Source organism: Hemiscyllium ocellatum, chromosome 19 (assembly GCF_020745735.1).
Source record: "Hemiscyllium ocellatum isolate sHemOce1 chromosome 19, sHemOce1.pat.X.cur, whole genome shotgun sequence".
NCBI lineage: Eukaryota > Metazoa > Chordata > Chondrichthyes > Orectolobiformes > Hemiscylliidae > Hemiscyllium > Hemiscyllium ocellatum.
This window is the reverse complement of record NC_083419.1, coordinates 57,253,378-57,279,174: the sequence shown is the minus strand read 5'-3', so window position 1 is coordinate 57,279,174 and position 25,797 is coordinate 57,253,378. Positions and strand designations below refer to the sequence as shown.

The 25,797-nt window shown below is 39.8% G+C and overlaps 1 protein-coding gene across 3 annotated transcripts in view; it reads right to left on the bottom strand.

Annotated features, from left to right (window-relative positions):
- The window catches only part of LOC132824992 (protein FAM3C-like), a 52,090-nt gene that overhangs the window by 5,581 nt on the left and 20,712 nt on the right, over nucleotides 1–25,797 (bottom strand). For all 3 annotated transcript variants that reach the window (XM_060839946.1, XM_060839947.1, XM_060839949.1), the window contains 6 exons: nucleotides 17,684–17,739; nucleotides 11,247–11,351; nucleotides 8,940–8,969; nucleotides 6,190–6,313; nucleotides 2,888–2,946; nucleotides 2,065–2,115 (listed from right to left, as the gene is read on the bottom strand). In XM_060839946.1, the coding sequence (XP_060695929.1) occupies nucleotides 2,065–2,115; nucleotides 2,888–2,946; nucleotides 6,190–6,313; nucleotides 8,940–8,969; nucleotides 11,247–11,351; nucleotides 17,684–17,696 (382 nt within the window). In that variant the 5' untranslated portion in view covers nucleotides 17,697–17,739. The remainder of the gene's footprint in view (nucleotides 1–2,064; nucleotides 2,116–2,887; nucleotides 2,947–6,189; nucleotides 6,314–8,939; nucleotides 8,970–11,246; nucleotides 11,352–17,683; nucleotides 17,740–25,797) is intronic.

The window sequence follows — 25,797 nt, the reverse complement described above, 5'->3', positions numbered from 1 at the left end:
AGATTGGCAAAGCACACAGACAGCAAGTAACTGCAATTCAACAGGTAATTTGCCAAGAGCAAAGGAAGAGCGTATTTTTTTTTAAAAACTATATTCTCTTACTTAAATTTTGTTAAAATGGACTCTGCAGAAATTTTAAATTGCCTGTCAAATAAAGAATAAGGAAGCTGTCTGCTTCTAGAAATTTCAACGAATTACTAGGAATTCAGGACAAAAGCAAATTCAATACCTATTGGACTACAAACCTCCTTGCATTGTATAAATATTTCAGCCAAGCCAATGTAAAAGACCAGTAGAGGAAACTTCTTTTTCAGCCAGTTCAGAATAAAGGAGACTATGGCTTTGTACATGGGAAATCATGTCTCACTAACATAATTGAGTTTTTTGAAGAAATAATGAAGAGGATTGATGAGGACAGAGCAGTGGATGTGATCTTTGTGCACTTCAGTAAGGTGTTTGACAAGGTTCCTCATAAAGACTGATTAGCAAGGTTAGATCAGATGGAATACATGGAGAACTAGCCATATGGATGCAGAACTGGCTCGAAGATAGAAGACAGAGGATGGTTGAGGGTTGCTTTTCAGACTGGAGGCCTGTGATCAGTGGTGTGCCACAACGATTGGTGCCTTTCATCATTTATACAAATGATTTGGATGTGAGCATAAGAGGTACAGTTAGTAAGTTTGTAGATGACATCAAAATTGGAGGTGTAGTGAATAGCAAGGAAGGTTACCTCAGATTACACCAGATCTTGATCAAATGGGTCAATTGGCTGAGGAGTAGCAGATGGAGTTTAATTTAAATAAATGAGGTGCTGCATTTTGGAAAAGCAAATTACAGCAGGACTTATACACTTAATGGTAAGCTCCTAGGGAGTGTAGCTGAACAAAGACCTTGGAGTGCAGGTTCATAGCTCCTTGAAAGTAGAGTCACAAGCAGATAGGATACTGAAGGCAGCTTTTGGCATGCTTTCCTTTATTGGTCAGCACACTGAGTATTGGAAAGGTTCAGAAAAGATGTACAACGATGTCACCAGGGTTGGTGGGTTTGAGCTATAGGGAATCCCTGAATAGGTAGGGTTGTTTTCCCTGAAGCATCTGAAGCTGAGGGGAGACCTCAGAGGTTTATAAAATCATGAGGGGCATAGATAGGGTAAATTGACAAGGTCTTTTCCCTGGGGTGAGGATGTCCAGAACTAGAGGGCATAGGTTTAGGGTGACAGGGCAAGATATAAAAAGGGACGTAAGGGGCAGATTTTTCACACAGAGGGTGGTGCGTATATGGAATGAGCTGCCAGAGGAAGTGCTGGAAACTGGTACAATTACAGCATCTAAAAGGCATCTGGATGTGTTAATGAATAGGAAAGGTTTAGAGGGATATGTGCCAAGTGCTGGCAAGTGGGACTAAGTGAGGTTGGGATATCTGGTTGGCATGGAAGAGGTGGACCGAAGAGTCTGTTTCCATGCTGTACACTCTATGACTCTAACTGCAGGATGTTCAGATTTCTTCCCTCAACGTTAATAGGCCCCCACAAGATTGCAACAATAACATGAGGTCATGTTTTGAAGCTAAAATGTGTGTGACGTGCATTAAAAAATATACAAAAACTCATCAGGGTGAGAGTAAAGAAGCCTTCACATTAGAACACATCCTGTTATACAATTAGCAGTCTGGTTTATAGAAATTGCTTGAAACCTGGACAACCAACCAATGAGTTTCCACAACCTTTATTACTATGGCTGTCTTTAAGTATATTCAAGGCTGAGACAGACACACTTTTAATCAGTAGGAGGATATACTGGTTATAGGGTAAAGACAGTAAAGTGGATTTGAGGATTATTATATCAGTCTTTGTCTCATTGAATGATGGATCAGACTGAATGGGTTAGGTGGCCCACTTCAGTTGCTCAGTTTTATTTGCCATTTTAATGAGGGATCCTTGGTACTTTTTTGAACAGTCTAGTTTACATACACTGGGTATTTTCACGGGAATAGTTCGAGTTGAGAATACATCAACAAGCTAAGAGAGAACTTTTTAAAAAGGCAAAATGTAAACTGCGTTACCTCCACTCCACAGGTCAAAAACTTTAGTGTCCAAAACATTGCCATGTTTGCCTGTAAACCATCACAAAAAAGGTATCAACCAGAATATAGATTAGATTAGTTACAGTGTGGAAACAGGCCCTTCGGCCCAACAAGTCCACACCGACCCGCCGAAGCGCAACCCACCCATACCCCTACATTTACCCCTTACCTAACACTACGGACAATTTAGCATGGCCAATTCACCTGATCCGCACAGCTTTGGACTGTGGGAGGAAACCGGAGCACCCGGAGAAAACCCACACAGACACGGGGAGAACGTGCAAACTCCACACAGTCAGTCGCCCGAGGCGGGAATTGAACCCAGGTCTCTAGCGCTGTGAGGCAGCAGTGCTAACCACTGTGCCACCACCCACCAGTATATTGCTATATACTGAAGCAATATAGAAAAAAAGTGCTTAAAGAAAAAATAAAGATGCAGAAACAATACTTGGCCATAAAATTAACAGTAGCCATATTAATAAATAAATCAGCCTAACTTAACAGCTCGGCATTTCTTAACAAGTAAAACATCTGTTTTTTGATACTCAGTCTCCAGCTAAACATTCTCCCTTCAAACTTTTAAAAATTGGTAAATCAGTAGTGAATAATATTCAATAATTATGAATCAGTTTATATGCAGATTAGTTATACACAAAATTTGAGATGTAACAAAAAAAAGCAGCTAAGAAAGACAAATTTGCAGAAAGCAAAACAACTCACTAATATAACAGAAAAAAAATGCTGCATGAAGTAATTTTAATAACTAATGAAGAAATTCATCAAACTGGATAAATTCACTTACCATGTATTGTAGCAATATTCATTCCCCGACCAACATTGTTTTTAACACCACTCATTATTCTGGAACATAATGAAGGAGTTTTATCAGATTTATAAAGGGTTATTTTCATGTTTGCTCCAGTTCTGAAGACTCCCAGGTGATCAAGGAGACGTGCAGATACTGGGTTGACATTTCACATGACTAATCCCAGAACTTTTGTTTTGTCTGGATAGTACTTTTTTTTTTGCTCTGGTTGAACTTATCATTTTTCATAGTGAGCAGTGTTCTGCGTTTGTTCTGAAAGTGCTTATGAACCAACTAGTCCACTGTCACATTTGTAGTACAAGTGTATTCAGCATAACACCAGTGTAACACATCCTGACCAATATGGAGAACAGAGCAGAAAAAGATTCCAAGACGTTCTGAAAGGCATACTTTTGCATTTAAATGTAGAGACTTTAAATGGCATTGACTTGAATGTTACCTGTTAAAGATGCAGTGGAAGCAGTATTTTACTTTAGATAATTGATAAATAATAAGGCTTATCCTTCAAAAGACTTATTTTATCTATCATTCTCATCTATGTTGTGAATTACAGTCAGAAAATTACTTTTAGTTCAGCTTTTAGAGATATTTTGCTTCTCAAGCTGAAGAACCTTGGTACTGTGGATCTAACAATTCCTTAGTTTTGCCATGTCAATAATGTTTAAGAGTTAAGTACAACATTGGTCAAATTCTAGTAAATTTACATAAACCCCAATTACATATGAATGTGGTATATATCATCCATTTTAAAGTTTGGATCTTGAACTAGTGAGATACGGTTTTGGTCTGTGTGAGAGAAAGGCTTGAATGATTAACTTGTCAGTATTTCTGGACCCATTTTTTCCAACAGTATTGGAGAGACACTTCCTGGGGTAATAATGGGAATTTGTTTGCATGGTGGGTTTAAAGTGGATAGAGTAACACTGAAGAGCATTAGCTTGTTTTCAGTTAGAAGATCAGGTTTGTTTTTGCTTATGGGTAAAAGCTTGATCACTTCTTCAATTCACAGAAGTCCTCATTGAAGTTGATGTATGATACACTTTCTCCAACAATTAGTTCAGAAATGTTAGCAAATAGGTCAACTCACTGTAAAAGATTCTCGTTGAAATCTCCAGAACAGAAGTCATTGGATAGAACCCTGAGGGATTATAGCACAGAAACAGATCCTTCCGTCTAACCAGTCCGTGCCAACCATAATCCCAAACTAAACCAGTCCCACATATGCATGGCGTATATCCCTCCAAACTTTTGTTGGTCATGTCCTTATCCCAATGTCTTTTAAACATTGTATATGTACCTGCCTCCACTACTTCCTCTGGAAGTTCATTCCACACACAAACTACCGTCTATGTTTAAAAAAAAATTGCCCTTCATTCCTTTAAATGTTTCTCATCTCACCTTAAAAATGCCCCCTTGTCTTGAAATCCCTCACCCTAGGGGAAAGACACCTGTCATTTACCTCATCTATACCCCTCATGATTTTATAAGCCTCTAAGGTTTATTTGCATGGTGAAGTTTGAGTGGACAGAGAAACACTGAAAAGCGTTAGCTTGCTTTCAGTTAGAAGATCAGGATTTATTTTTGCTTAGGGGTAAAAGCTTGATCGCTACTTTAATTCACAGAATTAACCTCAACCTCCTATACTCCAGAGAAATGAGTTCCAGCCTATTCAGCCTCTCTTTATAACTCAAACCCTCTATTCCTGACAACATCCTGGTAAATCTCTTCTGAATTATCTCCAGTTTAATAATATCCTTCCTACAAAAGGGTGACCAAAACTAGACGCACTATGCTAGAAGATACATCAACATCCTCTACAGCCTCAACACAACTTCCCAATTCCTACACTCAAAAGTCTGAGCAATGAAGGCAAGTATGCTAAACACCTTCTTAACCACCCTGTCTCTATGTAATGCAAACTTCAAAGAATGTTATTAATGAATTCCTTGGGGTCTCTCTGATATAGCCAAGGTTCTACTTTTAATTGTAGAAGTCCTGCCCTTGTATGTTTTACCAAAATGCAATACCTCAGATTTATCTAAATTAAACTCCATCTGCCACTTGTCAGCCCATTGGCCCAACTGATCCAGATATTTTTGCAATCTTAGATAGTCTTTTTCATTGTCCATTGTACCACCAATTTTGGTGTCATCCGCAAACTTACTAACAATGCTTCCTACAAATTATTTATAGAAATGACAAAGAAAAGTGGACCAAGCCCTAATCTTTGTGGAACATCACTGGTCACATGCCTCCAATCCAAAGACATCACCACATCAGCTGCTGTTAAGCCAGGTTTGTATCCAATTGACAAGCTCACCCTGAATTCCACATGATCAAACTTCACTGAATAGACCACCATGTGGAACTTTATCAAAGACTTTACTAAAGTCTGAGTAAAAAGTCCACCACTCTGCCCTCATCAATCTTCTTGATTACTTCCTCAAAAAACTCAATCAACTTTGTGATACACAATTTCCCTTGAACAAAATTATGCTGTCTATCCCTGATCATTTCTTGCCTCTCCAGATGCATAAAGATCCTATTTTTCAGAATCACCAACAACTTACACAGCACCAAATTCAGGCTTGCAGGTCTGTAGTTATATAAGCTAAGAATGTTTAAGGTCAGTTGTGTGACTTCAAGAAATAGTCTATCAAGCTCATAAGACCAGGAATTGAAAGAAATAGTTAAGTTAAACAAGTGCCATTTAACTGCTCTAATCCCTCAAGAACAAATGAAAAGAAAAGTGCCATTCAGTCACTGAAGCCACTTTCAGATCAGCTATTACCTAATTGTATGGATATCTTAACTATTTGCTCAATATCTCTTCATAATACTCAGATTTGTTTCTTAACTCACTACCAATTTAAGACTTAGCTTCCATAAGTGCCACCTTAACGACTTTTGGGAGATAATTCCATATTTCTACTACCTTTTGTCATAAAATATACTCAATCACAATGGAGTAGCTCCAATTTTATAACCCTCATTCTTGATTCCCACAAAATAAAAACTTTTCAACTGTATTGATTCTATTGAATTATTTTAAAGCTTAGACCACCTGTATCAGATTATCCTTTAATCTTCAATACACCTGTGAATGAAGGCCTCAATTCATATAATCCATCCTCCAGTCCCATGGCAGAACAATAGTTTGATATACAGGAATGAAAATCGATGGACATGAGAATGCCTCATTGGACTAAATTTCAAGGTACAACACACCAGAACATAGATTCCATGCAATACTGAAGCAGAAGCAAATCAATACTTACATTTTATCGTCAACACAGATTTTGGGTCCAACAACATTTGCTGCTCCACTTGCCATTTTGAACGCAAAATGCTTCTCAGGACAAGGCTTTGCGAGACCACATTTGTACTTTGGTGGCTTTGTTGCTGTGACAAAGTTTTGAAAACAGTTTCAAAAAAATGTTTTCCTATCCACACAAACCACAAATTTTCAGTCAAGCATTATACACTTTTTTCTCCTTTTTCAATCATGAAGCCATTCAACCAAGATAAAAGCCAAGTAGCATTTGTCACAAAAGAGCTTTACACATTATAAGAACAAAGAACCCTAGATGCTAAAAATTAGAAATGAAAACAGAAAATGCTGGAAGTATCAAAAAATCAGAAATCAGTTCAAAGTTTGGGAGAAGATTTGTAGCTTGGGTGCTCGTTGTTGTGGTTCGGTTCGCCAAGCTGGGAGTTTGTGTTGCAAACGTTTCGTCCCCTTTCTAGGTGACATCCTCAGTGCTTGGGAGCCTTCTGTGAAGCGCTTCTGTGATGTTTCTGGATATTGGGTCCAGGTCGATGTGTTTGTTGATAGAAATATACCGGCCACTGCAGCGGACAGCAACTGACAACCGGAAGCGGCAGGAAACATCACAGAAGCATTTCACAGGAGGCTCTCAAGCACTGAGGATGTCACCTAGAAAGGAGACGAAACGTTTGGAACACAAACTCCCAGCTCGGCGAACAGAATCAGAAATCAGTTCTTCAGACAAGACACCAACACACTTTCACGTCAAATGACATATCAGAACTGGGAAAAGTTAGAAATGTAATGGACCTTAATCATGTTAAATACGCTAGGGTTGAAAAACAGCGAAAGGAAAAATTAGAGATCATGGGTGGGGAAGGAAGGTGGGTGGAAACATTCAATCAGCATATAATAGTTGGGTACAGCTAAAGGAATTACTAATGAGACAAGTAAAGAGTCAAAAATGTGTCCAGAAGTTTTGAATAGCAGAAGAATGAACAGTTGCTGCGCAAAAGGAAAGTAAGAGAAAGTAAATTAAAACTGTCATCTACAAAGAAAAGGAAACAAAATGGGGTTACAGAATATGGACCAAAATTGGTGAACTCAGCGTAGAGTGCAGAAGGATGTCAAAATACTAATTGAAAGACCAAGTTCTACTCCTCAATCTTACACTGAGCTACACAGCAATACTAATTCAAAGACAGATGTCAGCACGAAAGCAAGGGAATCATTGAAATTGCCAGCAACCAGAAGCTCAGGGACATGATTACAGTCCGCATGCAGAGTGTTTTGCAAAGTAGTCGCTCAATCCACACTTGGTCTTGCTAATGTACAGACTGTATTGAGAGAGAAGCATTTTTTAAAAAAAAATTCATTCATGGGATGTAGATGTCACTGACCAGGCCAGTGATTATTTTCGGCCCCAAATTACCCAGCCAACCATATTGCTGAGAGTCTAGAATCACATGTAGATCAAACCAGGTGAGGACAGCCATTTCCTTCCCTAAAGGACATTAGCGAACCAGATGGGTTTTTACTGACAATCAGCAATGGTTTCATTAGACTCAAGTTTCAAATTTTTATTGAATTCACACTTCAAAATTTGCCATGACGCGATTTGAATCCAGGTCTCAAGAACGTCACCCAGGTAATAGTCTAGCAATAATACCACTAGGCCAATACCTCTCCAAATACAGTACACCTGAAGAAGGGCTTATGCCTGAAACATCGATTCTCCTTCTCCTTTGATGCTGCCTGACCTGCTGCGCTTTTCCAGCCACACATTTTTAAGCACAGTATACCAAGTTGCAGGTATAGATTAATTACAGGTTCACCTTGAAGGAATGTTTGGGACTTGACCAGTGAGGACAGAGGAAGTAAAATGGCAAATGTTGAACCTGCTGTGCTTGTAAAGAAAGCTGCTCCGAAAAAGGGCTGGGGGCTCTGGGGGATTGAGAGAAGTGGACCTGCAGTTGTAGATTGGTACCTTTACACACTGTACAGATACTTAGTTCACTTAAGATTGAAGAAACAAATGCTACATGAAAAATCTCAGCTTAAGTAGTCCCTTGGCGACATGGAACTGTAAATGGAGCATCATTGAGGCAGAAGATGCTCTTTACAGGCAGTCCCCAGATTGTGAGTGGATTCCATTTGTGAGTCCATCCACAAGTCAGACCACAATGTAGGACAATATAGAAGTATTTACTTGTAAGATCTTTAAAATTATATCACCTATATGGGATTGCATTCAAAAGTATGAACTTTCTGAAGTCAAACATTCATAAATTGAAGATCTAGTGTGTTCTAAATTAAGTCATGGCAAGTCGCACATTGAAGTGACAAAATTTAATCCTTCTGTTGGACAAGTTTCAGCTTCCTGTGATAGGGAATCCGGTTTCCTTTGAACCTGGAAGATCACTTAATACCACAACACTTTCAAGGTACGTGCATGGCTGCATACTTTGGAAGTAGGCCAATGCAGAATTGAATTAATATGTGCAATATAGATCAATGTGCTTCATTTGCAGTTAAAACTGGATCTAAGCAAAGCATTAAAACTGTTGCAGAACACTCCAGAAAAACTTTCCAAAAACACACACAAATGTATGGTGTAGCACTCCAGCTAGTGAAGTTTCTTTGGAAGATAACTGAATTAAATTCACATGTTTCTTCTGAGATAAGCCAATTTCTTGCTGCAGCTCAAATGTTTTTCATTTTTGTGTCCAATATTAGCATTATTTTATAACGTAAACTTACGTTTTACTTCCGCTTCAACTTCTGATCTGGCTGCAAAATTAAAACATTAAATGGTTGTTAGCCATATGATTAGTTTACTGATTTGAAGACACATTCTGCAAGCTTACATTTTGAAATTAGATTCTAAATATTTTTAGACCATTATGCACCTTTATGAAAGTTTCTATTAATTTGGAATGAAGCTGTCCCACCGAACAGCAAGGGGATCTTACACCTGGGAAAGTTCTGGATGCTCCATAGCCATGCAAAAAACCTGATACGGTTAAAGCCTGTTAATATTATTCTCACTAGTTTCTTCCACTTCTAACTTACAGGTGATTTGCAGTTTTAAAACCACAGTCAACCAAACTTGGTCTCTCATTAAAATTATGGACTTCCAACTCTACAAATTATGAACCATCGCATGGTGCCCCTCCTAATAGCCTTTTGGATGTACCTACAGCCCATAGGACTGTAGCAGTTCAGAAAGGCAATCGATCACACTTCCTAAAAGGCAATTAGGAATGGGCAATAAATGCTGGTTTAATATTCCGTAAACAAATTAAACAATGTTGCTTATAATATTTTGTTCATAGAGAATTGGGAGAAAGAAAAAATAAACATTATAGGGATGAGTCTCTGCCTGATCCCTAGTGTCTGGAAGCAATTGCTTACAGACGATTCTGCAGTTAACTGGACTCTAGCAATTAAACTGTTAACCTGTCAAGGTGGACAGGCAGGAGGCTGGAAGAACACAGCTAGTCAGGCAGCATCAGGAGGTGCAGAAGTCAACGTTTTGGAGGGTCCTGAAAAAGGGTTACACTCAAAACGTCGACTTCTGTACCACTTGATGCTGCCTGGCTTGCTGCATCCTTCCAGCCTCCTGCCTGTTTACTTTGGATTCCAGCATCTGCAGTTTATCTGTAACCTGCCAAGGTAGCCAGCCACAGTCAAAGTTGGAAATAAAATGTAGAATTGTTATGGCACACGGGGCGGCCATTAGGCCAGTCATGCCAGCACCAGCTCTCGAATTGCCTACTGCCATTCCTGTCTTCATCCCGTAGCCCTGTACATTTTTCTTTTCAGACCAAGGTACGGAAAGGGGAATGAATAGGAGGCAAACTTACCTAAACATTTATCTAAAGAGAAAACAAAATGCAATCACTGACAAGTTTGAATTCACAAGTAATCTCTCAGCGGCATGAGCAATTTCAACTTACAACAGACTTCTAGTTAGCTCACTTTAGTGATGGAAACCAATTTACTATCTACACCTTCTGTTCAAAACCTCACACCCTATTTTATACTGTGATAAAAATCAATTCTTATGTCTGTGTTCTTCAAGTTAGCAGCCTGAAGAACAATAGCTTGTTAGAGATTGAAGCATTGAAGACACAGAACACGCCAATAGTAGCTACATTTGATTTTTCCAGAACAGGGCAAGATGCTGTTGGGAAGTTTTAAATAGGGTACAAGGAATAATTTGAGGGTCAGTGATCAGCAATTAATAAACAAGGAGTCAAAAGTCAAGTAGGGTCACAGAAAAAGCTCCGTGTACCAATAGTGCTGCTGATGGCTGGATCTTTGCTGTTGGGGATCAGAGAACTTCTTGGATCCATTTGGTAGCACCATGCTGCTGAGCAACTGGGGCTCAGTGGAGGCCTCGGGTGCCTATCAGTGGAGTGGATTTGAAAGGAAGCCATCAGCCATAGACCTAGAATTATGCCCCAGTGATTAGATGCTAGAGTGCAGCCATGCAAATTGAGTAGGATGCAATCACAGAAGACTGACCAACAAGATCATGACCAATTATTGAGGCAGTCTAAGTTACAGTGAGTCTTGAGGAAAAAGTATAGGCTACATCTTTGAAGGGGAAGACTGAAGACCCTCATGAGGGACACACAATTATGAAGCAATTATGAAGTCCACTAGTTTTTGAATGCTTCTATAGGAGGTGTCTTGTTTGCACTTACCATCTAATGTACAGTTCAGTGTGTTCAACCACACATTGCCTGTTAATTCATGACTATCACATGTCAATTCTGAGTGTTAAGATTAGAAAACAGATGCTGCAGATTGCTTGCTTCGCTGATTCTTATACAGCAACATGTAGTCTGTCTAAAAACCACAGAACCTTGCAGCACTTTTAGTAAGTAACTGGAATTTCAAACTATATCTAATTTAGACAAGAAAAAATATTGGTCTCTGAATGGGTTTGATAAAATTTAGGTTCTCATCAAAAGCTGTATCCTAATTTGGAGTCTGGTCTGGGACCTTAACACTGAAAATGCAATATTTCCAGGCATATATAAAAACAATAATACTTACCAAGTATTGCTCCCAAATTTGCATCTATTTTGATTTCAAATATTTGTAGTGTGAAATAACCCACAAGCAAAAATACAACACCAGCCACTAAAAACTTTATGGAACCTGAAAAAGAAAACAAACAGCTTCAACTTCTGATATCAGTTGTAGCATCCTGAAGTAAAATCATGACCAAGCTGACTACATTGCAAGGTTTCAAAACACACACATACAACTAAGGTACAGTTAGTAAGTTTGCAGATGACACCAAAATTAGAGGTGTAGTGGATAGCGAAGAGAGTTACCTCAGATTACAACAGGATCTGGACCAGATGGGCCAATGGGCTGAGAAGTGGCAGATGGAGTTTAATTCAGATAAATGCAATGTGCTGCATTTTGGGAAAGCAAATCTTAGCAGGACTTATACATTTAATGGTAAGGTCCGAGGGAGTGTTGCTGAACAAAGATACCTTGGAGTGCAGGTTCATAGCTCCTTGAAAGTGGAGTCTTGCAGGTAGATAGGATAGTGAAGGCGGTGTTTGGTATGCTTTTCTTTATTGGTCAGAGTATTGAATACAGGAGTTGGGAGGTCATGTAGTGGCTGTACAGGACATTGGTTAGGGGCCACTGTTGGAATACTGCATGCAATTCTGGTCTCCTTCCTATCGGAAAGATGTTGTGAAACTTGAAAGGCTTCAGAAAACATTTACAAGGATGTTGCCAGGGTTGGAGGATTTGAGCTATAGGGAGAGGCTGAACAGGCTGGGCTGTTTTCCCTTGAGTATCGGAGGATGAGGGGTGACCTTACAGAGGTTTACAAAATTATGAGGGGCATGGATAGGGTAAATAGGCAAAGTCTTTTCTCTGGGGCCGGGGAGTCCAGAACTAGAGGGCATAGGTTTAGGGTGAGAGGGGAAAGATATAAAAAAAACCTACGGGGCAACTTTTCACTCACAGGGTGGTACATGTATGGAATGAGCTGCCAGAGGATGTGGTGGAGGCTGGTACAATTGCAACATTTAAGAGGCATTTGGATGGGTATATGAATGGGAAGGGTTTGGAGGGATTTGGCCGGGTGCTGGCAGGTGGGACTAGATTGGGTTGGGATATCTGGTCGGCATGAACAGGTTGGACCAAAGGGTCTGTTTCCATGTTGTACATCTCTACGACTCTATAACTACAGTATCATTGAAAATATGGTCTTGGAGTGTACGCATGATCTTGCCATAAAGAAGATGCTGGGAGATATCTTCAATGTGTTTCAATCAGAAATGGATAAATAATACTGAAAGAGATCCAGAAAAAAAAAACTTTGCAACACTGTGCACAAGCATAATACAAGACTGCTGGAGTTAAAAGACCAGAATAGTCTGCTAAAGGTCTACTAACCGTAATTTCAAATTCAGTAACATTTTTGTACTGTATATTGGTATTAAAAATCAGCTTCTGAATTTGCTTTTTTAAAAATCCATTCAAGGGATATGGCCAAGCAGCCAACCAAACTTCCAATATATCTTCACTAAAATCTTCAAAGGGTTAATTTTAATGGAGTGAATGGAATGTGGAAAGAGCTGAAGACAGCCTCCACTGATTGCTGTGAAGAAACCATTGATTACAAGACCAGGAAACACTAAGATTGGTTCAACAAGCATGACTATATTATCCAGTGCCTCATTAACAAGAAAAAACTTTTCCATCCTTAGTAAAACACACCGGCAAGGCAAATAGAACTCATCAAGCAACAAAGACAGAGTTACAAAGAACAACAAAGGAAGTCAAGAACCAATTGTGGAATCAAAGCTAACGAGCTACAACTTCTTATTCACAAGCACAATATTGCTCCCATCCTTTTCTCCATCTTCATCACCACCATCTTCATGTTATCAAGAACAAGCTTGCCACTGGTTAGGGACATTGTCGAGAGGATTGACGGAAAACTTTTCAACCTCAACCAATTGAAATCCAAGAAGAAAATGACTCCGACCTCACTTGTGATAATGTCATCTCTTCTCTCTTGGTTAAGAATATTCAAGTCTTCCTCGATGCCTTTACGGAAGCATACTGTAGAAACGGTCTCAGCCTCAAATCCTTTACCAAACCATTCCAGGTCAAGTTTCAATCCACCCCTCCATTAAAGATCAACACAGAAATTCTTCCAAATGTGGAACACTTCACCACCTGGGAAGCTACTTCTCATTTGAGACTGACATTTATGCAGAGATTTAACATCACATTCAATCTGCAAGATCACCTTCAGGTGCCTAAAGGACGAGAGTGTTTGACAACTGACATTCAGGTTGATATTAAGATCCTAGTGTATATAAGACGTGATCCTTCCTGCTCTTGTACATGGCTCCAAAACATGGACTGCCCAGAGAAGTCAGCTCAAGACTCTTAATAAGTAACAAACTTTGTTGGAGATGGATTCTCTGATCAGCAGGGAGGACAGCTGTACAAATACCAGTGTCTTTGAAGCAGCTAACAATAACCAGTATTGGGGCCATGGTCATCCAATTCCATTGGGCCAGCCAAATGCTTAGGATGCCTCAGTTCTGACTACCAAAACAAAGCAAAAAGGCGCTTGAATGAGAGGACGACAAAGGAAGCATTTCAAAGACTCCCTGAAGGTTTCATTCAAGAAATGCACCACATTGGGCTCTTCAACTACAAAAGGACCACAGAAGAGCCCCAGAAGAACGAACCAAAACGACATTTGATCATTCTTTGTCTCTATTCCTCCACAATACTGCAGAAGCTCTCAGTCACCCTCTGCTGGATCACTTAAGAGGCATTTGGAAAAATATATGGATAGGAAAAGGTTTAGAAGAGTGTGGGCCAAATGCAGGGAAATGGGGTTTGCTTGGATGGACATTTTAGTTGGCATAGCCAGTTTAGGCCTGCCTCCGTGCTGTAGGGCTCTATGACTCTAAGCTGCTCAAGGTGGTGTACCACGTTCAACCATTTCTAGTTGGTTCAATGATCTTTCCTCCAAGAGCACTTCAGAAATTTGTTGATGATTATACAATGTTCAGCACCAGTTACAACTCCTCAAATAGCAAAACAGTTGTGTCTTCACGGAAGGAGACCCAGACCACAGCAGCTTCAGGTTTTGATAGATAATTAGCAACTCACACCAATACCTATTGCTGAAATTCTCACACTGCACTGAATCCTGACTCACTAGACCCCTAAATATGATGTTGTGCACGTACGTGTTTGTAGGTGGCGAGAGGTGGACACAGGGAAGTAGTTCTGCACCCACTGAAATCACAATCTCCTCTAGCCGCTGGAGACAGCACTCAGAAGAAGGAACCCTCAATTTCAGGAAACTTGGGACTTGGCTTATTTTCGAACCAATTCCGGTGGTAAAATGTCAAATTCATAAGCACCTCTGTATTATTGGTGCCAGTGAAAGCCTGCCTGAACACACTTGCTAATTAAGCAATGAGCCACTTGTCCCATCAGAATTCCAAGTTGAACAATAGCAAATCACTATAGACAGAGAACATTCTTCAATTCCATTACTGCTATTTAAATTTCTCAAAAATAATGATCCATATTCCAATCAATAAGAAGTCTGAAGCACAAGCATAAACAGTTGAACATACTCGAATTGAGAGTTTTGCATATAATACTGGAAAAATTATTTAAAAATGAACAACAGCAATTTTTCCAACAGGCACTTGACTTTTGCATTTAAAATATATATTTTCATTCTCTGGTTTATTGCATTATCCTGGATATTGCTGAGCTGGAAGGTTTGTTTTCAGACATTTCGTCACCATACTAGGTAACATCATCAGTGAGCCTCCAGTGAAACACTGGTGTTAGTGACCCACTTTCTGTGTGTGTATTTAGGTTTCCTTGGATTGGTGATATCATTTCCTGTGGTGGTGTCATTTCCTGTTCTTTTTCACAGAGGGTAATAAATGGGGTCCAAGTCAATGTGTTTGTTGATAGAGTTCCAGTTGGAATGCCGTGTTTCTAGGAATTCTCATGCGAGTCTCTGTTTAGCTTGTCCTAGGATGGATGTGTTGTCCCAGTCGAAGTGATGTCCTTCCTTATCTGTAAGTAAGGATACTAGTGAGAGTGGATCATGTCATTTTGTTGAGAGTATGGTATTGGAAAAGCACAGCAGGGCAGGCAGCATCTGAGGAATAGAAGAATTGACGTTTCGGGCATAAGCCCTCCATCAGCAATGAGACTTATTCCTGATGAAGGGCTTATGCCTGAAACTTCTATTCGCCTACTCCTTGGGATGCTGCCTGACCTGCTGTGCTTTTCCAGTGCCATACTTTCGACTCTAGTCTCCAGCATCCTCACTTTCTCAATGTCTTTTTGTGGCTAATTGATCTTAATGTATCCTGGTGGCTAGTTTTCTGCCTGTTTGTGCAATGTAGTGTTTGTTCCAGTTCTTGCACGGTATTTTATAAGTGACATTAGTTTTGCTTGTTGTATGTATAGGGTCTTACAAGTTCATTAGCTGCTGTTTAAGTGTGCTGGTGGGTTTTGGGGCTACCATGATGCCAAAAGGTTTGGGCAGTCTGGCAGTCATTTCCAAGATGTTTTTCATGTAGGAGAGAGTGGCTAGGATTTCTGGACGCATTTCATCTGCTTGTTTGGGTTTGTTGCTGAGAAAACGGCGGACTGTGTTCATTGGGTACTTTGTTCTTTTTGACTGCGCTGTATGGGTGATTTTCCTCTGCTCTTCGTAGTTCCTCTGTGCTGCAGTGTGTGGTGGCTCAATGAAATAATATTTTAATGCAGCTTCATTTGTGGGTGTTGTGATGATTGCTTCTGTAGTTCAATATTTGGTCCGTTTATGTTGTTTTCCTGTAGATGCTGGTGTGATGTTCCCCATTGGCTGTTCACTCTCTCATGACATCTAGGAATGGCAGTCTGTTGTTGTTTTCTTCCTTTAGTGAACTTTATGCCAGTAAGGATATTATTGATGGTCTTGAAAGTTTCGTCTAATTTGTTTCGTTTAGTGATAACAAAGATCATACATGTAGCGGACCCTAAGTTTCCAAACATACAGACAAATGAGGACATCACCTTGACTGGGACAACACACACATATCCTAGGGCAGGTGAAACAAAGGCACGCACGAGAATTCTTCGAGATAGGGCAATCTAACCAGAACTCCATCAATAAATACATTAACTTAGATCCTATTTATCTCCCCTTGAAAAAAAGAACTGGAAATGTCATCACCCACCTTAAGAAACCAAGAGCTATAGAGAGGCAGAACATAGCACCAACTCTTCACCAGGGATCCTCACCGATTAGATTACTAGCATGGTGACGAAACATCTGAAAAAACCTTTAAGCTCAGTGAGCTAGCTTACACTTACATCAACCTGAGCTACAAATCTTCTCAAAATTCACTAGTTATTCTCAATGTTTGTACATGCATTGCTTTTACATATTATAAATTAAAATCAGTGCCTTTTTTCTTCATCATGGATTGCTGTATTTTTGTTTAAAAAGTTTATAGTTTATGCATGATTTTGAAAGAAAATAAACTGTAAGAAATTAAACTCAACAATGTTTCATCTCAGAAACAGGATCATAATTCCCCATCTAAGATCGCTTGGTTCCCACCTCTCTCAGGCTCAACACAGGAATTATAGAGGAATATATAGGCATTCAAGGACTTCATGTGCTAAGAACTTTTACAGGTTTACATGCAAAAACAAATTTGTTTCAATTTTGAAATAGTTTAATTATTTCAGTCAACCAAAAATCCTTAGAGTGGATTAATTAGGTACTTTGAAATAGGATGGGATCAGATCAATAAACCATACCTAAAAGTTGACTCATTCTCAAGGACACAATTGCAATAGTTTGCACCCAAAATTAGGGCAAAATTATCGCATGATAGTGAGTCTTATAGTCAGCCATAAAATGCCCATCTTTTCTTCCTAGTCTGTTGCTGGACCAGTAGTGGAGTTCCTCCTTATGTATGCCATTCATTCATGTAGCAATCTTCGCAGTGACGATGGTAACTTGTGCAACTTGGCCAATGCAAAGAACTTGCGTCAAGTTCATTGTTAAATATAATATTGAAAACAAATTTTCAAATTTTCATCATTATTGTTCATATTTAAAAGGCAAGAATATCAGCACTGGGATCCTGAACATTCATAACTTTGGGATATTCTAGATAACAAGTCTCCTCAAAAGCATTACAACATTGATGCAAAAATAATGTTTCCCCATGTTGTATCTCTTACACATTGAAAGCACACCCAAAATCTGTTCAAAACATTTTTCACAAAAGTCACTTGTATTGCAGGGTACCAATACAAAACAAAACTGTATACTGAATGAGCAATTCTATAGCATGTCAAATTTAATTTGAGATAGTTGCCACGCTGCTCAACATTGCTGCAATGCAATCAAATACTGGCAGGTAAATATTATTCAATATAGTTAATCCCTGATTATCTCTTACCTGATAACCTCATTGTTCCAATTGTGGATTTATGATCTGATCTTCAGCTGAAATGCCTAGAAAAGCAAGATAAATTGTTGATTACAATAGTAGAAAATACTTTTCAAGAAAAAAAACATAAGAATATTGGTGGTTTTAAAATATCATTCCAATAGATTATTCCTGATGAAGGGCTTTTGCCCGAAACGTGGATTTTGCTGCACTTTGGATGCTGCCTGAACTGCTGTGCTCTTCCAGCACCACTAATCCAGAATCTGGTTTCCAGCATCTGCAGTCTTTGTTTTTACCTACTCTGAATCTGTACTTACTTGCAATTCCATATACAAGGTACATTTCCTAAACAGAAAAATTTCAAAACAAAATGAAAAGAATCTGAAGTTAAAAATCTCACAACATGAAATTATAGTCCAACAGGTTTATCTGGAAGTACAAGCTTTCAGACTGCTGCTCCTTCGTCAAGTAGCTAGTGGGGCAGGATCATAGGACACAGAATTTATAGCAAAAGGTCAGTGTCATACAACTGATACAATTTATTGAACAAACCTAAATTGTTGTTAAGCCTTTAATCACTTAGAATGGGGATGCAGGTTTCGATTGATCTTTGTACGACACTTTGATCTTTTGCTATAAATTCTGCGTCCTATGGTCCTGCTCCACTAGCTACCTGACAAAGGAGCAGTACTCCGAAAGCGTGTACTTTCAAAGAAACCTGTTGGACAATAACCTAGTGTCGTGATTTTTAACTTTGTCCACCCCAGTCCAACATGGGCACGTCCACATCAAAGAATCTGAAGTTAAAGGCTCAAACGAGGCTGAAAAAAGTAAAAGTACTGATTATACAAATAAAAAGTTTGAAAAACTATTGCTGACTGTGTGGAGTTTGCTCATTTTCTTTGAGTCTGCATTTTCTTTGAGTCTGCATGGGTTTCTTCCAGGTGCTCCAGTTTCATCCCACAATCCAAAGATGTGCAGGTTAGATGAATTGGCCAAGCTAAATTGCCCATAGCGTTCAGGGATGTGTCGATTAGGTGCATTAGTCAGGGGTAAACGTAGAGTAATAGGGTAGGGGAATGGGACGGAATGAATTATTCTTTGGAGGGTCAGTGTGGACTTGTTGGGCCAAATGGCCTGTTTCCACACTGTAAGGATTCTATGGTCTATTGCAATAACGTATTCGACAGTTTTAAGGTATGAAATGGTACAATAGTCTCATACATCATGAGTAGACAATTCAGCCCCTCGAACCTGCTGCCATGTGATACAATCATGGATGATCTCCTTTGCCTCAACTCTTATCCTGCCCATTCTCCATTGCACTTGAGTTTCTAGAGTGAATAGCTAATCAGGGTTTATTTGAACTGCAAAAGTTAAAAAGAACACACCCAAATGTGTGGTTCGTTTCAGCAACCCTGGTTTAGGAGGCTGTAAAAGACAAATCAGAGTTCCCATGACTCATGGTTATCCACTGCTTGAATTGTCATTTTTTTCAATTATTGTAACTACTTTGAGATGATCTTTAAACAATCAGACTTACACAAAACATCTTTTGTAAACTAGTGACGAAGTAAAATTTTGATATAACTTAATTGCTACACTTGGTGGCCACCTCAGTCTCATGTGGTTCTGCTAGTTGCTGTTTAGTGACATGATAATGCATTCTTATCTGGCCTTGTACTTGGCTTGCCACAGAAACTCAATAGCATGCAATATTGCATCTTGTCAGCTACAATTACAAAAAGCAAATTAAGGCAGACATTGGAATCCTGAAATAAAATGTTAATGTCAGAGATACACAGCAGGCCAGGCAGTATGTGATAGCAAAACAGAGTTAACATATCATCAGAAGATGAAAGGTCAAACTGAAATATTAACTATGTTTCACTGTCCACAGATGTTGCATATTTAGAATATCTCCAATATTGTCTGTTTCACTTGTTAGACACATAATACTTTCTGCTTTCCCATGGTTAACAGTCCTCTTTAATATAGTCCTTCCACATCTTAGTTATGCAGATGAAGTCACAAATATGGTGAATGCACAATGTGGTAAGATTGTGTTCCAACTCACAAACAGTACAGCTCTTTGAAGAAGTAACAAAGAGGACTGATGAGGACAGAGCGGTAAATGTGATCTATATGGACTTCAGTATGGTGCTTGACAAGGTTCCCTGTGGGAGACTGATTAGCAAGGTTAGATCTCATGGATACAGAACTGGCTCAAAGGTAGAAGACAGAGGGTGGTTCGACTGGAGGCCTGTGACCAGTGGAGTGCCACAAGGATCGGTGCTGGGTCCACTGCTTTTTATCAATTATATAAACGATTTGGATGTGAACATAGAACGTATAATAAGTTTGCAGATGACACAAAGGTTAGAGGTGTAGCGCACACAGCGAAGCAGGTTACCTCAGATTACAATGGGATTTTGATCAGATGGGCCAATGGATTAAGAAGTGGCAGATAGAGTTTAATTTAGATAAAAGTGAGGTGCTGCATTTTGGAAAGGCAAATCAGGGCAGGACTAATACACATAATAGTAAAATCCTGGGGAGTATTGCTGAATAACAAAACCTTTGAGTGCAGTTTCATAGTTCCTTGAAAGTACAGGTAGATAAAATAGTGAAGGCAGCGTTTGGTATGCTTTCCTTTATGGGTCAGAGTATTGAGTACAGGAGTTGGAAGATCGTTGGCCACTTTTGGAATACCATGTGCAATTCTGGTCTCCCTGCAATAGGAAGAATGTTGTGAAACTTGAAAGGGTTCAGAAAAGACTTACATGGATGTTGCCATGGTTGGAGGGTTTGAGCTATAGGAAGAGACAGAATAGGCTGGGGCTGTTTTCTCTCGAGGGTGATGGACTGAGGGGTGACTTTATAGAAGTTTAGAAAATCACGAGGGACACAAAGGGTGAATAACCAAGGCCTTTTCACCAGGGTAAAGGAGTCCGAAACTAGAGGGTAAAGGTTTAAGGTGAGATAGGAAAGGTTCAAAAAGGATCTAAGGGGCAACTTTATCACGCAAAGGGTGGTGTGTATATGGAATGAGTTACCAGTGGAAGTGATACAGGCTGGTACAATTACAACATTTAAAATGCATCTGGATGGGTACATGAATAGAAGGGATTTAGAGGGATATGGACAAAATGCTGGCAAATGGGACTAGATTAATTTAGGGTATCTGGTCAGTATGGATGAGTTGGACTGAAAGGTCCGTTTCCATGCTATGCAGTTCTATTACTCTAAGAACACCCTCCTTATGAGTCACTTTATTCAAATCATTCAAGGGTCATGCAAAATCTAAAAAACAACTATGCAACCTCTCTACTCATTTATAAGAATCAAAGGCAAAATGCATAATGCTATGATACATAGATTAGATTCAGAGAACATTATAAGGCTCTCCAATACACTAATGATCAAAACAGAAACGATTCCAACTTCCAAGAATAAAGAATGGAATAGCGATAAAAGGAGAGGAAACAAAATTGGGGAAATGATTGGAATAAACACCAATGAGCCTGTTAACACTGAAATTTACTTTTCAGCTTGACAGATAGAGGCGGTCTTCTTCATGTATTCCATTCCTCAGCAAACCCCTTCAGAATTCAACCACCATTCTGACAACGCAGCATTCCCTCAAACACTTACTGAGCTAGATTCGGCTAGATTGCTGCAAATGTCAGTTAAGAATGCAATGGATGGAATCAAGCTGGCATTTTAAACCTTTACTGTTATTATGATATAGCCATTTACATCACAGTGATGATTCTTAGGAACAAACAAAATATGGGCCAGGTGCTGGCAGGTGGAACTAGATTGGGTTGGAATATCTGGTCGGCATGTTGGACTGAAGGGTCTGTTTTCAAGCTGTACATCTCTCTGATTCTATGACTCTAAATCTCACAAGTGAAACTTAGACTGGTTACAAATGTCAACTTCATTACCTTAAGAGAAATCTGAGAGTTATGAGTACAGAGATATCCACACAATGTTCTGCTATACTTTGTGAAAAAATCTAGTTAAATCCTGTCACTCCCATTCCAAAATGGAGGGAATCAGATTCCACATGTTTACCTTTAATTGAAGCTCAAATCAGATCTCTGATGCAATTAGATCTGATTATTGGATAGCAAAACGAGTTAGAGGCATGGATGGAATACTTACCAGAAAGAGCATTCCATTACTGATAAAGCAGTGTATTCCCAATTATTTTATAGTGGCACAATGGTTTGTAGTTGGTGTGAGATATTGTATTCTAGGTCCCCTTTCTGACCCAGGACAACACGGTGACTCAATAGTTAACACTGCTGCCCCACGGCACCAGGGAGCCGGATTCAATTCCTGCCTCGGGTGACTGTGTGTGGTATTTGCACTTTCTCCCAGTGTCTGCAAGGATTTCCTCTGGGTGCTCTGGTTTCCTTCCATAGTCCAAAAGGTATGCAGGTTAGGTGAATTGGTCATGCTAAATTGCCTACAGTGTTTAGGGATGTATAGGCACAAGGGGAATGGGTTCAGAAGGGTCACTCTTCAGAGGGTTAGTATGGACTTGTTGGGCCAAATGGCTTGTTTCCACACTGTAGGGATCTATTATTCAACCCACTCAGGGGTTGACAAGTGCTACATGTTTATTAATTCATAACTCTTTTACTAACCGACTCTCAGGCAAACACCACATTCCCGTTTCATTCACTCATAACTCCTTGCTATAACACGGTTCTGTAGTATAGAGTCATAGAGATGTACAGCATGGAAACAGGCGCATCAGTCCAACTTGTCCATGCCGACCAGATATCCCAACCCAATCTAGTCCCACCTGCCAGCACCCAGCCCATATCCCTCCAAACCCTTCCTATTCATATACCCATCCAAATGCCTCTTAAATGTTGCAATTGTACCAACCTCCACCACTTCCTCTGGCAGCTCATTCCATACACGTACCACCCTCTGTGTGAAAAAGTTACCTTTTACGTCTCTTTTACATCTTTCCCCTCTCACCCTAAACTTATGCCCTCTAGTTCTGGACTCCCCGACCCCAGAGAAAAGACGTTGCCTATTTACCCTTCTTTAGTCGATACATCCACCTACTGAAATCAGAAAACTTTCTTGTACACACTTAACAAATTCCTCTCCATCTAAACCCTTAACACGATACCAGTCCAGTTAATGTTTGGAAAGTTAAAACCCCCTACCATAATCACCCTATTATTCTTACAGATGATGTTTTACTATCATATGGACCAAATTTAAAACAACCCTTTCTAATCAAAATAACCTTTTCAAACCCATTACTGCATTTTCATACCTTATCAGCCCATATGTCTCTATGAAACATTATACAGTAATATTAATCAGCCCATCCCAACAGTGTCTCAGACCTGAAACACCAGTTTCCCCAGTTAGTATGGACTTATTTTAATACCTTTTAACTGGGCCATTATCCCTTTAACAAACTGTCAAAACAGCACTTAGGTGAAATTACACATATGAATGAAACTCACTGTCAAATAGTAAAACAAATCTGACAGCTGTGGTTTAATATCCTTTATTTTATAAAGTGCAGGTACAATTTCTAACTTACTTAGGGCATATCGGCCCATCATTTTTACTAACATTTACTAACTTAAATGACAAAAGGATTAACACCTCTTAATTATGCAAGCAGATCAGACAGACACTTCTTAATCCCTTCAGATGTAACAGGCAACACTTAGCACATGTTTTAACCCATCGTTTGTCTCCCAGGACAGAAGCCCCTCAATCCTCTGTGTCCTATTGAAAAGAAATGTAACACCACAGTAATGGAATTTTAGTATACTTAAGAACAGTGTATAAAGGGGCTCTTATAAAGAATTGTATTCCGGGATTCAATTGCCACCTTAAACTTGCGCTACTTGCAGTTGCTGAATAAAGGAGGCTATTTTCACCACTCAACTGTTTTCAGTCATTATTTGATCACAATCCCACATTGTCTTTCACATATAGAACCATAGTTTGTAAAGCTCGTCAATGGGACTAATAGCATATGGGACAACAAGGTTGGGTGTCAGGGTAGTTGAGAGGCTATATAGTGCAACAAGTTTAACATTGCGTTGCTGTGATTCAAGAACCATCATGCCAGTGAAGGTTTTCTGGAAGCTCCAGTTAAAACATCATCGCTGAATATTTTCAAGGGAAGAGTCAAGAACTTTAAATTCATGAGCCCAGTTAACACTTCAGTGAAACATCTCCAACAAAGTTGCTGAAGGCCCTCTGCCTCACACTTCCAGAAGAATCCGTGCTTCAAAGTGTAACATTCTCTGATCAAGAAGAAACCCATTTCACCAAGATTGACATGAATGACAGTTGACAGATTTGCCACCAGGTCTCCCTGCGAAATGACTTGACCCCCCTCAGGTGGAGGGACAAAGTCTGCAACATTGAGAGAAGAGCAAGAGAATACTCCCCTGTGTCATGATAAACACTGAATCAACTATCATTGAAGCATGATCTGAGCCTTACTAGATTGCTGTTTTAGTAGGCATCTGTGAACAAATTAGCTGCCATGCTTTCTACAACAAAGGTTGTAATTCTGAAGTACGTCATTGGCTGCAAAGTGCTTTAGGAGATCCTGGTGTTATTAATGGGATAAAAATGTAAATCTTTCTTTATATTAGGCACAATTAGATCAGTAAGTTGCGTACAAGAACTAAACTGACCAGCATGTCACGGAAATGTACAAACGGAAACTACTGCTGACAAATCTGTGATAAAGTATCTATTCGGTGGGATCTAAGATGGCGGCGATCTGAGAAGATCACACTGCAGAGCTTTGCATTGCAGCAGGACGATCCTTTAACCCACCCAATCGAGGTCAACAGGATTTCTTGGGGCGTTGGAAAGATTGTGGAGCCCCAAGAAACATTTAAAAATTGGCTTACCTGTATTTTCAGCTGTCCCGAAATGCCTAAGAAGGGAGGAGCATCTGAGGCCGGGCCTGCAGCAGCCTCAGAGCCGATTACTCTCCAAGACCTGGTGAACCATCTCTCGAAATCTCACGATATGTTGGGGGAAACAGATTGAAGAGAAGCTGGCTCCAATCTCTCTCATGTTGCAGAAGCATGAGCAGCAGCTGGGAGACCTGGAGAAGGGGACGGATGAGGTGGAGCACAGGGTCACAGCGGTGGAAGCTGATGCCAGTTCATTCAAGGAAGAGATCCAAGCCCTGAAGACGCAGGTTCATAATTTGCATGACCAAGTGGATGATCTTGAAAACAGGGGCAGGAGAAAAAACATTTGGATCATTCATCTGTCTGCCAGAGAGTAAGGAAGGTGAGTGGCCTACGGAATGTGTTGAAGATTGGCTTCCGAAATTCCTTGACTTGGAGACTGGCATGAGAGGATTGAAGATAGAGAGGGCCCACCGGGTCGCAGCACGGAGGTTGGGTCTGGGTCAACGCCCTTGTCCTTTCCTGGTGCAGTTCCATCATTACCGGGATAAGGAGTGTGTCACGGAGGCTTCAAGACTCCAGGGGAAGATTCCAAAGGCCCTAATTTACGAGGGGTCTAAGATCATGTTTTTTCAGGACTTTTCAGCGGCGGTGATCCAGAAATGAAAATCGTACGATGGTGTCAAGAGAAGACTGAAGGAGCTTGGGATTCAGTACTCCGAGATATCCGGCAGTGCTTCGGATCACCTTAGATGGATCCATGCATCTCATTGACACATCGGAGAAGACAAGAGACTTTGTGGACAAACTAACCTAACTTAAACAATTGTAGTATGTATAAATATTGTTGCTTGGGTATGTGTTTATCATTCTGTAAAAAAAATGGAGGAAATCCAGTTGGAGCTTTGTTTTTCCTTTTTTTTTCCTCTATTGATAATAATTTGGTTCAAACTATGTCTGGCGGTGGTTAAGATGTACATTTTAAATTTCTAAGTTAGGACATAACGAAGGATGGGTGGGGTATTTATTCCCCCCTTTTTTAATGAAAGAATGTTTTTTTATTCATATTGATATTCTATGGGGTGCTTACTCTTTTTAGCTTGTGCTTGCGATGTGGCTCTAGCTGGGAGAAGTGAAGGTGGTTGAGATGGTTAGATGCCTATATATGGGCAGTTTGGGTCGGATAGTTGC